At 36.7% G+C, this 12,654-nt stretch overlaps 1 protein-coding gene across 1 annotated transcript; it reads right to left on the reverse strand.

The window, feature by feature from the left end:
• Positions 1-4,418: 4,418 nt before the first annotated feature.
• On the reverse strand, positions 4,419-11,109 carry LOC137735700 (protein ELC-like). The gene has a single exon (XM_088697586.1). The coding sequence runs from the start codon at positions 5,885-5,887 to the stop codon at positions 4,625-4,627; it is 1,263 nt and encodes a 420-aa protein (XP_088553712.1). The 5' UTR covers positions 5,888-11,109; the 3' UTR covers positions 4,419-4,624.
• Positions 11,110-12,654: the final 1,545 nt, after the last annotated feature.

Here is a 12,654-nt window from a genome sequence, read left to right on the forward strand (position 1 = left end):
TCTGAATGAGTAATGTTAGGTAGACTAAATTTGTAGATTAATTTGCAAACTAAATTATGTGCCACCAATAAGAAATAAGCACATTGATCAACTAAACAAGTAATAATCTAATCATCAACTTTCATGTCATTTAGTTTATGTGCCTTTGGATGGTAATTAACCAAAACATCACTGCTGTTTGTTGATACTAGAAGTCGCGTTGGGATTTTGCTCTTAGAAGGGCAGATACAACACGTTACGATTAAGTTTGGAATCTTATGTTGATTATGTTTTGATTATATAATCGATACGCCTTAATATATGATATGAGTAGGTTTAATTACTTGAATATGGAAATTTAAGGGGTATCAAGAGGAGCTTAACCAAAATATAATTATTTGTGAAAGTTTTAATCTTGGATATTTTGGAGTATAAAGAGGGCCGCACTAGTGCACTTCCAGTATAGTAAGCCCCCCGGACAATAGGCAACTCAATCCCTTTAAATGAACAATAACTGCCTGCAGTGAACACTAACTGTCCAAGTGCATCCCCATCCCTAAACTAAATAGCCCAAGCAATTCATATTAAATTATTAATATTTTATTTATAAAATAATAAAAGATAACTTCATTTTTAATTTTGGATACTAATAAAAGATTGGTTGAAAGTATTTGAAAATATTGAAATGTAGTGTAAAAGTAAAGTGGAAGAACATGGCTACATACTTATACAAAAAAAAAAAAAATTTATTTTACATATTTATAATTTTTTTAATTAATTTTTTAAAATTGTTTAATAATTTAAATTTTAACTAACACCTTGCGTCACATAGGTAGGGCGTTGAGTCAGGCGATTATTGCCTAATTTCTCCATTAGGCTCGCCTTGAGCCCAATTACCCGAGTGGGCTGGAGTGTTTTGGGAGGGGGGAGTGGATTGGATTGCCTATCCCCAAGTCAACAAGCAACGGTGGAGTTGCTCTAATGACTAAGCTCAAGGGAGAACATATGGAACTCAAAAGTCATCATCATGCACTCCTACTTTATTATTTTTGGGAGCGCAAATAACAGCTCCTTGTTAGAAGTCATACTAAGGCGCTAAAGCAAGTTCAGACAAAGGGATATCTTAAATTGGTGTCACACTTTCACATGTCAAAACTTAAAAGTAATCCTCTCCGAATGTAAGATTCGTGTTCAGACAAAAACTTCGAAGCCAGTAACTGATTGTCAAATAGATTCATAAGAAGTTCATCAAGGTGTTAAGAGCATACCTTGTCGTTTGTAATTAATCAAAGATCTTGGATGAAAGCATTATCTTCCAGTTCACGTCGATTCATCCAACAGCTGTTTGATTTTTTCTTATACGGGTTGTATCCTTCGATTTTGATTCAAATGGCAGAACTTCTTGCAATGATTTTGGAACCACCGGCCTGTAGACTTCTTCGGCTTCCTTTCAATTGGCTGTCAACACAAGCAAATGAAACAAAAAAATGTTCAATTATCTTGAAAAACATGCAGTACTTCCAGGGCAGAATTGAGAGTGCGAAACCACGTGCAGCTGCAATAAACAGCTCAGCGTCGTAGATTACCCTGTAAAGTGAACCTCTGTTAACAGGAAAGGGAATATCATGATCTCTGCTTAATTCAGTGGTAGTTTTCATCCCTTGCCCAGGTCATATCACAGGGTTCTAGGGATGTCGTCAATGGGTTGTAAAATAGAGGAACTTCAACTCGAGTCCAGGCAGGCAAGAAAACAATGTCTGTCATCAAAATTTTGTCCTCGAAGTGCACCTAGCAATCCCTTCTTCTGGTTGTCCACCCATCTTTTTGGTTGGTTACCAATTTCTTCTTTTGCAGCCTGTCGAGATTATAATGAATAAAAGTGAATTAAATTAGTATAATGCATCATACGAAGACACATGCCTGTCCACGCTCAGAACGATGATTGCAATGAAGGGTGTTATCAGTAATATGCTTCGACATTAAACAAGCATACCGTTTTCACCTGCTCTGGGATTAAATCAAGCTATTTTGGGATGTTATCAGTAATATGCCTCAACATCAAACAAGCATACCTTTTTCACCTGCTCCGGGATCAAATCGAGCTATTTCAAGGTCTGGGGTAAACACATCTTTCACATGTGCAGTGTTCTTGAAGATCTTGCATGGGTGACCTAGTTTCAGTTCTTCACTACTCGTGATGCATGTGGTTGAACTCAAGCACAACAGCAGTTGCTGTGATCCTAAACTGTGCCTGCCAAAACAAATAAACTAGCTTTGGAACAAAGGGTATAAACTTAAAATTCGAAAAATTTAAATGAAAAGGAATCAAAAGAAGATAAATAACATGCTCCATATGATGGACTAGATTTTCGTTTTTCTTCTTTATTTATTTTCTATTTGAGCCGTTGGGGGGCTGGTAGACAGCATTCCACAAAATCGATACATCTACGAAATACGTTCTTATAACCAGATCAAATCCAAACTGTAATCCTCAACACCTGCAATATGAACCTGATGCCGAATGTACATCAGACAACAAATATATTGTTAAAAATAAACAGCAAGATTCTATGAATCATATTTTCAGAGTTTATGCCTTCCCCGCAAGATGATGACTCCAATCTCTATTAATTTTGAGCAATATAAATATTATGATGAATGCAAAAAATGGAATGCCAAAAAATAGCAATGTTCCTATACTTATGAAACACCGAAATTTTAAACAGCTATAAACAATTCAATAGTCATAATTAGACAAACGATAATTCCAAATGAAGATCTGAAAGATATTTCTGACAAAATTCTTTTAAAAAAGAATTAATAGGCCTCAATATAAACATAAATGACCTGGTTCCAACCCTGGATTTGGAATTTGAATGTTTCCTGTGAAGAAAATGTCTATCATATTAATGGACAGTGTGGTCAGCTGAATAAATCCTCAAAAAAGGTAGTGTTTATGTAACAAATAACGTATCAAGATACCCACAACATCCACTGAATAAATATTCAAGCAGAGTGGTCTCCCAATGCATAATACTGACATCTATAAATGTGTGTGTGTTCACGTGTGTGCAGACGAGTGTGCGTGTTTGATATGCATGACAAGAGTTGCACTCACAAACGTCCTAAAAAAATAGGGTACAATTTTTGGTGGCGTGAGGATTTCCTTTCAAGTTTAAACCATCCATGTCGAGACAGTAGAAGAAAAATAATAAGATTAAATGGCGTGAGGATTTCCTTTGCAGCGTCAATCATAGCATTGTTTCCATATCACATCAAATAAAGTTATCGCAACATCAGAAGAAAATGGCGAAACATGGCACCTGAAATAATGGTAGCCGGACCTAGAACCTCTGATAAATTATGATTGGTATAATGCTTTACAAGCCATAATTAACAAACGCTTGCAAACCTAGAATCAACAATAAGGATTAAACATATGTATATATATTTATTTATTTGAATAATTTCACAGCAGATTGAGTGACAATTATACAATGCAGGCAAGGAATAGACAATGTTATGCATACCTTGGGAGGTCTATGCACCACGACTATGGAGCTTGTTTGCCATAGGAACGATCAAAGGTTGGGACATGAAGCCTGCGCCGCTCTTTCTCGATTGAGTGAGACTGAAGACACTTGGCTTTCACAATTGAGCTAAAAGAAAATGCTTTAGGGTTTTGCTTCTTTCCATTTTGGGGAAGTGTCATGCTTCCTCTTGTCGGCCTTAGAACCCCACTGCATGTACCAATGTGCCTTCTGCAACTGCTTATTGGTTCCGCTATGTATGCCCATGGTAACCTAACTAAGACAGCCTAACAGGACAAGCTACAATGTTCCAAAGGAAACTATGAGCATGAATACTTCAAAACCAACACCAATTCCCATTGCTTGGTCGGAACGAGTCATATGGTTACTGATCAAATCCACAGACCAGATGCAAAGCACATTAACAAAAGCATTTAATTTTTCTCCAAAGCACCATTCAAGTCAGATTTTCTGAGTATCCCACGCATCATTGTATACCAGTAAGCAATAATTAATTGTCTACGTCAAACAACAACTTCTCTGCTTAATGGAATGTGGGAACAAATTAATGCTTCAAGCGGAAACATAATCCAAATTCTGTGATTGCATTTGGCCTATCCTGACTTTAGCAGCAGTAACACAATGGTAGAACTGCTTGCAGGACAACGACCTCACATTCTTCAAATACTCATCAAAGGCTACCCTTTTTAAAAAAAAAAAAAAAAAAAAAGGCTAATAGGTACTTCAAATAAACATAGTTGCACTTGACTGTTTTCAGGAGTTCCCATGCAACAACCATCTTTCCGCTATAAATTTCGGTGACTGAAATCCACATCATAGGACTTACAGCACAAGAAAAATAAAACTTTCACAAATTAAACCAAAAGGCATATCATTAAAAAGTAAGAATTCAGGAGAAATGATTATATCTGATATTCATATACAAATCTAGACCAAAACTGAGTTTCAATATATTAGTTATTGAACAACAACATATTTCCCACAGAAACCAGCCCTAAAGAAACATTGGGAAAAAAAAATTTGGAAAAGAAAGAAGAAGAACAAGAAAGCTTTGACATATTTCCACAAGAATACAACATGAGACTATACCATTTCTACTCAGATGAAACATAATGTGAAAGTCGGGAAGCCATATTCGCAACCTGCGATTGCATTTGTACTGCCCTGACTTTAGCAGCTGTAGCACGATGATAGAACTGCTTGCGGGACAATGACCTCACATTCTTCAAGTACTCCTCAAAGGCTATTGACCCATCCTGCAATGCCTTATCCAAAGAATACACAACATCTTCAATCGCCAAATCAGAGGCTGTACAATCCAACATCTGCTTCGAAAGTGGGTCGATGCATTCGAAAGCATCGTCCACATCACCATCCAGCCTCCCCCTGGTCTTCCCCTCATTCTCTCTCAACCAGGCATCCAAAACATCCAAATTCATCAGCACCATCTGCAACTGCTGCTCCAAACCCTCCTTCTCATCCACCATCTCTTTCAACCCTTTGTTGAGCTGCTCCGATCGCTGCCGCAGCACCGCCTGTGCATTGAACAAGCCTTCAATTTCCGCCTCCCTCGTCTTCCTCAACCCTGCCATGTCGCCGTGCACCATCTCCACAAGCTTATTGATCGCATTCCTCTTGAAAACCTCATTCGGATCATCAGTCTGAACACGAGAAAATGATCCACTACTTCCATAGGGTGACGGCGGGTACGTCCTCGGCGGAATTGCAGGACGGGCAGGACTAGCCGATCCCGATGAGCCCGAATATGCCGGGTAGCTCGAATATCCTGAATTCGACACAGCGGACGAGGAATGACCAAGGTTAGGATTAGGGTTAGGGTTTGGATTGGGATTGGGCCTGCGCTGGGAGAAGAGCGGCGGGTCCTGACCGAAAACGGCGCTGAGATTCTTGACGAGCTCGACGAGGTTGGAGCTAGGGTAGACCCAGTTCTGCAAGTAGGGGATGGAGACGGAACCAGAAGGGTTGACGTGGGCGTGAGGGCGCTTGATGACCATGTCGCGCGTGGGGTTGACGTAGACGCAGGGCGGGTGGCGAGGGTAGGACTCCATGAGCCAGATGATGACGGGGATGTTGTAGGTGACGCCCTGAAACGACATGGGGATGGTGCCGTAAGCCTGGAGGAGGTTGACGGAGCGACCGTCGTTGTGGGTGAACGTCGCGGTTTTGGGCTCGAGGGAAGGGTAGGCGGAGGTGAGAGAGACGAGGTGGGTGCGGATGAGCCACTTGGTGTCCTCGGAGTAAGGGAGGGCGGAGGGGCCACGTTGGGAGAGGACGGAGCTCAGGAACTGCTGGATCAGTTGGGGGTTCGGTGGGCTCGGACCGGCCGGTGGAACCATCGCAGCAATTTGGATCGGATCGGGTTCGGAAGGTTGAGATTTGAGATTCCGAGAAGAAGAGAGAGGCGAGGGAGGATTTTAATCGGAGCGAGTTTTTGATCGATCAAGATTTTGGATGGAAATTGGGGGATTTTGTTTGTTTGTTATGTTTGCTTACGGGAGAAACGATGGAGTGTGAGCGTGTTTGGGACAGGCGACTGTGCAGTGGGGTGACTTCTGTGTCTTCACTCGTTTTCAACAACATCAAGGTAAAATCTTGCCAACGGCCATGTCGGTACATGGCCATTATCGTAAAAGAAAATTGAATTTCATATGGGCTAAAAAACTTAAGGAAAAACGTCAATAAACTGATCGAAATTATTCATATTATAAATTATTATATAATTATTTTTAAGTAAAATAAAAATAAAGTCATATAGTCATTGAATAGTATAAAAATAAATTGTTAGTAACGGTAAAATGTATTTCAAACTGTCTATATATTTATTATAGTTGACTGACAAAACAATCCTAATTTTGATTGATGTTTTGCATAAATAATCTTTAGGGTTAAGTCAGGACATTTACCCAACTTTTAGGGGTGATTACGTATTGGTCCTAACATTTTAAAACATTCCAAATAACTACCTAACGTTTTAAAAAACATAAATTCGAAAGCGTAAATGTATCTTAAAAGTTGGATAGGTGTATTCAAAATGTGGGATGTGTGTATCCATCAAGTCAAAGTTGTATTCATTGACCATGATACGTGGCCAACCAATATCAGAAATATTCAAGTATCATATTCGATCAAGTATCGGATACAAGATACGCGATTATACATAATTATCCGTGCATCATAGCTTGCTACTTCAACTAAATTTTAGGTTATTTGAAATGTAATTGAAGAAAAATGTTGTTAGTTATGGTTGATGTAATATTCTCAAAGTTTATTGTAACAGCCCATTCCTAATTTTACGGGTTTTATAATTTTAAATGTGTGTTTTTACAAAAATGCCCTTTGAAATAAAAGAATAGTAAATGTATGAAAGTGAAATGTTGTGAAGATGTTGTATGAAATTGCAATTGTACTCAAACCTAAAGGTGCAAGATTCTTCACCAAAATCCTATAATTCCTTTTTGAATATTGTACAAGACTCTTCACCAAATTCTAGAAGGTCCTGAACTTAGATTGCTAAATGGTAAACAAATCATGTTCCTCTAAAATACATTGTCCTTAATCTCTAGTTGCATTCTGTTTTGATTTCCTTATTTTATTAATATATTCAATGTTGTTTTTAGATTTATATGTCAATTCTTCTTATTTATTCAATAATAATCTTTTTATTTCAGTTTCAGAAGCAAAGACCAAATATAAAAAATAGGAAGTGTTATTCGCACTCTAAAAATCTGATTCTACACTCCTTACAAGTGTATTTTTCTTTACTAATATAAAAGGTTTGGAGTGTAGAATGAGATTTTTGGAACGCTAATAACAATTTCCTAAAAAATTGATTGAAACTTCAGTCTTCACCCATCAATTGGAATGATGACGGAGAATATGGTAAAATGTAAATAAGCTTGGAAATCCATGAAGTATCATCAACTGAAAAATTGGAAGGTCCCGAACCTAATTCTTATGTAGCAAATTTGGCATTCACATATATACGCACTCTTCCAAGACCTACTAAGACATTTGGTTTGTATATTACTGACATGCAGTTGGAGGTACATAAATATGACACATTAGGCTGAGGAAAAATTATTGCTAAAAATACAATGAAAAGAAAATATAAGCAACTTAACAAGGATATCAACAATAATATTGTAGGCGAAGCAAGGAATGTAGCCGAATACACGTTATTGTTTGCATCATCGCCTGATTTCCGCACAGGAGGACTTTTAAAAGGTTAGATCTTCCTTACTTGGAACTTTTATACCAAATTATCATACATCTATTGATCATATGTTTTGTTGATTGACAGTGATATAAGGCTTGAAGTTGAGGTTATATCTTAGACAAATGTAGTACAACTGTATTTGCTAACCCAGCCTGACTCATTGTCGACCCTTAATTGTACTCGCTTCTTTATCATAAGTCATGTGATACTCTAACTAGTGTTTTTTAATTTTAATGGTTGAATTGTGGTATCTTTGGTTTGCAAAACTGACATTTTTTTTTAACATGTCATGTGAAATTTAAGCAACGGGACATTTCCTATGCACTATACAAAGCAAACAAAACTTAAGTAGTCAAATTTATTTGAACAACTCTTTCTGTTGGATAATACATGGGCGAAAATTTCAAAAGAAGAATTTGATACTTATAGTGTTATTAAAGAGGCAGCTAATATACATGTGTCACAAAATGACGTCCATTTTTGGTAATGGGTATAACTTGAGAGATAAGTTTGAAATTCGTCTTCCCTTTATACGCGGGTTATGGACTCCTTTTTAATCATTTATTTAGCCTAGGGTGGAATTACCATCATTAAACATTCATTATTGGTCTGGTTGCTGGTCTAGCGATCCCTCATAGGCGTGGGTTCAAAAAACCGAAAATCGATAAAAATTGAACTTAACACCGAACCAAAACCAAAAAAATCGAACCGAACCGAATTTTTTTGGTTCGGTTTTTTGGGTATTATTTATTTAATTAATTAAATTAATAGTTGTGAACATGAACAAGATTAGAAATCAAAGTGCCAATTCTCTTTTACTTTTTGAAAATTTGACTCTTAAGTGACGATGAAAACATATATATAGTGTTACGACATATTTGCTAAACTCATCAGTAATTGGTCTTGAAAAGCTTGAAGGTCTTGAGATCACTAATCACACCAGCAATTGACCCAGCAGCAGCTGCTATGGTGATTATAAGGCAAGCACCACTCAAGGTTTGGAGGCACAGCCATCTTGTGCTCCGCTTTGGTATCCTCTTTTGAGCAATATACATCTCCACAGGGAAGTAAATTGTGAGCGGCCAAAATCCCAAAGCCCTTAGAAGTCCAACAACGTCATTGAAAAATGGCAGGATCATGGAGATCATAGTGGTGACAATCACAAAAGATGTCCTCCAAACCAGTCTGAAGAGGTTGAGATCGTAAGAACCGAAACCGTGAGTCAGAATTTGATGTCTTTTGCTGATGAACTGGCTATGCAGGTAACAATATCTATATTTAAAAAAAAAAAAATATCATGGAAAAAACCGAACTGGACTAAAATCGAACCGTTAAAACCGAGTCGAAAAAAACCAAAGAAAAATTGAACCAAACTGAACCGAACAATAACTTTGGTTTGATTTTCAATTTCGCCCAAAAATCGAACTGAAAGGAAGTGAACCCACCCCTAATCCCTCATAGCCGCCGCCGAGAGTGCAGCCTAGATTTTGATTAACACATGGATAACAGATTATATAATTTTGTTACAAATTAGACAATCAAATTATAAATTTTAAAAATTTATGGAGAAAAATATTAAGAGTCCACTGTTTTTTAGAATAATGAATTGTTTTTGTAAGGTGCAAATTGATTAAAACACATGCCCCTCTGCACCCATTAGAGACGTGAGTTAATGTAAACAAAAATTGATGTGTGAACCTTCTTAACTTACAACATGTAAAATTGTATAGTCTCATACAAGTTTTGTTTTCCTAATATATTGCTAATCACTTACAAAATAAATACTTTTTCGTTAACTTAAAACATAAGGGTTAAGGTCCATGGCATGATATTTGAAAACACATCTGAACCTAAGAAACACCAAGCCGCTACGATGCGCTTTGGTGCCAACCACTCGGTTTTTTTACTATTGTAGGTTCAAGGGCTACCAAGACACGTTATGTGTGTATGCCTAACTATCTTTATAATAAATATATGTCTTTTTTGTTACAACTAAAAAATAATGAATAATTCAAATACAAACTTTTCATATCACTAACTATTAGTACTAGTTGGAACTTAAACTACATCAAATATTAAAGTGCATCAAAGATGTCCCTTTCCCTTTATAAACCTCCCTATAGTGAATTACACCACATCAGTTATATTAATTAGTTTTATTAATCAAGCACAACAAGGGTAAGCCCAGTCCATGTTTATAATTTCTTCATGAAAGCCCATTCCAAGCTTGCCTATTCTTTTGCCTTGCTTGGTCCAAGCACAAAAAATGGGTCGGGCTAGCCCAACCTGGCCCATTGTCAACCCCTAATTGCACACATTGAATTGAATAGACTACTTCATCAGAAATCATATGATACTTTAAGTTAGGGCTAGGTTCGGTTTGAAACGATTTGATTTTTTTGTCAAAACTGAAATCGAACCGAAATTTCAGTTCGGTTCATTTTTTTCGGTTTTTTTTCAATTCGGTTTTTTTTTTTCCATTCTTCTTCTTCTTCAATAGCAAAAAAATCCCTGCAACTAAATTTTTTAATCAACAATGTAATTCATACTCATGTAGTCAAGGCTATAAAAGCCTTTCCACCAAACATAGAATTATTTAACCGATACTCGAAAGAAAACTTAAAAAAGTAATGAAACTATGCAGTGAAACAATATAACTTTGTGCTTCAATTTTTACCAAAACAATGAATGCATCAAACGTTTCTGATTGAACCCATAACAAAATTCACCGCAAGTAAAACAATTTCACATAAAGTTGTGAACTTTACTACTTGCAGGAGTGGCCAATGTGGAAAAGCCCATCGGTGGAAAACCCTGAGCACTTGTCGAGCTTAAGCACCTGGAGCACGCGCCCGTGCGTTTTGGCTAGCAGCTCCTAGTTCAAATCCCTAAGAATTATATGCCAAAAGTGCAGACACGTCAAGCGGTGGAAGGGGTCGGCGATATCCTCACCCATGGCCACAGACCTTCCCCAGTCTTCCGGAATCAAATTGAACATCACCGCCCTCGGCTTCCTTTTCAGCTTCAGCGACTCTAGGTGCTGAAACTACTGCCACAGCCGATCGGGGTAATGGTGTAGCAGAGAACGATGGTTAATCGAACTGAACTGGATTTTGCAGTAACAAATAACAATTACAGTTGAACTGGATGATAGACTGACGGCGAGGTGTGAGAGATTGAGAGTGAGAACTACGAAGGGTCGCAGGTCGCCTCTGGGAATGAGAGACAGAGAGTTTGAGAGTGTGATTGAAGACCGAGAGAGAGAGAAGGCTCAGAGGCTACGCCATTGCACGAACTGGGAAAATGGGAGAGACTTTTTGGGATGTTTAGGGTTTCAGACTGAACGACGTCGACCAATGCGAATATAAACATTCAGACTGAATTACATGTCGTTTCTAGTAATAAATATAAAACGATGTCGCTTTAACAAAACTTCGGTTCGGTTCAGTTTCCGAACCCTAGAAACCGAACTGAACCAACCAGATTCGGTTCGATTTGGTTTTTTAATTCGGTTTTGTTTTTTTGTTCAGTTCGGTTTTTTCGGTTTCGGTTTGGTTTGGTTTTCCCTTTTTTTTTCGGTTTTTGGTTTTTTTGAACCCACCCCTACTTTAAATGGTGTTTCTTGAGTTTAATGGTTGAATTGTGGTCTCTTTGATTTGCAAAAATAATGATCTTTTAATTCTTATTTTTTAACATGTCATGTGAAATTTAAGCAATGTGACATTTCCTATACATCCTATACACTATACAAAGCATGAAGTCTAGTTCATTTGAACAACTTTTTCTATTGGATATCAGCTTGGGCGAAAATTTCAAAAGAAGAGTTTGGTACTTATGGTGTTATTATGATTTTGATTAACACATGGAAATTTGATCTTGTAATTTGTTTACAAATTAGACAATCAACTTATGAATTTTGAAAACTTATGGAGAAAAACAATACGAGTCTCCTGTTTTTGAAGATAATGAATTGTTTTTGTAAGATGAAAGTTGATAAAAACACATGTCATTCTCCACCCATTAAAGACGTGAGTTAATATAAACAAAAATTGACATGTGACATTTCTTAGCTTGCAACATGTATAGTCACATATCAGTATTTTTCTAATATATGTCTAATCACCTACAAAATAATACTTTTTTTTTTCCACTTAAAACACGGGGGTTAACAGGGACAGTTTCTTGGCTTAAGACATGATATTTGAAACACACAGTTGGACCTGAGAAATACCAAGCCGCCGCGGTGCACTTCGGCGCCAGTCACTCGATTTTATACTGTTGTAGCTTCAAAGGCTACCAAACTACCAAGCTACTGGTATGTTTATATTATCATAATTTTAGTATGTAAAATGCTAACGGTAAGTTATGTGTAACCGTAAAACCTATTGGTATGTTGCAAGCCATAAGGGTATATTACAAATCGGCATGTGTACATTTCAATTTAGTAAGTATACACTTTAATTCAGTATGAATACATTTTAATTTAGCATAAGTATGTTTCAATTTGAGAATAAATTGTTTTGGTGCGTGTCAATATTTATTTTTAAAGAACGATGGTGCAAACAATTTTTTGTATAAAACAAAGTCAGAAATAATTTAGATATATTGAAATTTCTTAAATACTTTGAATATATAATTGAATCCTTAAATTGAGGAAGGGATGAGATCCCATAAAATCAACAATACATTAATTAATATTATTCAATGCATTTTTGACATAAAAATGAATTTGAAAAACAGTTAAATTAATAGTATACCTGTAATATAGAGTTTAATCAAAAGTGAAAGTAGTTTAATCGAAATTAAGAAAGTAACAAATGTTTAATATAAAAAAGTCTAAAATAAGACATTTGATTCTAATTTACATTTTTTAATATTATACTAGTT

Source organism: Pyrus communis, chromosome 7 (genome assembly GCF_041283825.1).
Source record: "Pyrus communis isolate YQ-2024b chromosome 7, ASM4128382v1, whole genome shotgun sequence".
Classification (NCBI taxonomy): domain Eukaryota; kingdom Viridiplantae; phylum Streptophyta; class Magnoliopsida; order Rosales; family Rosaceae; genus Pyrus; species Pyrus communis.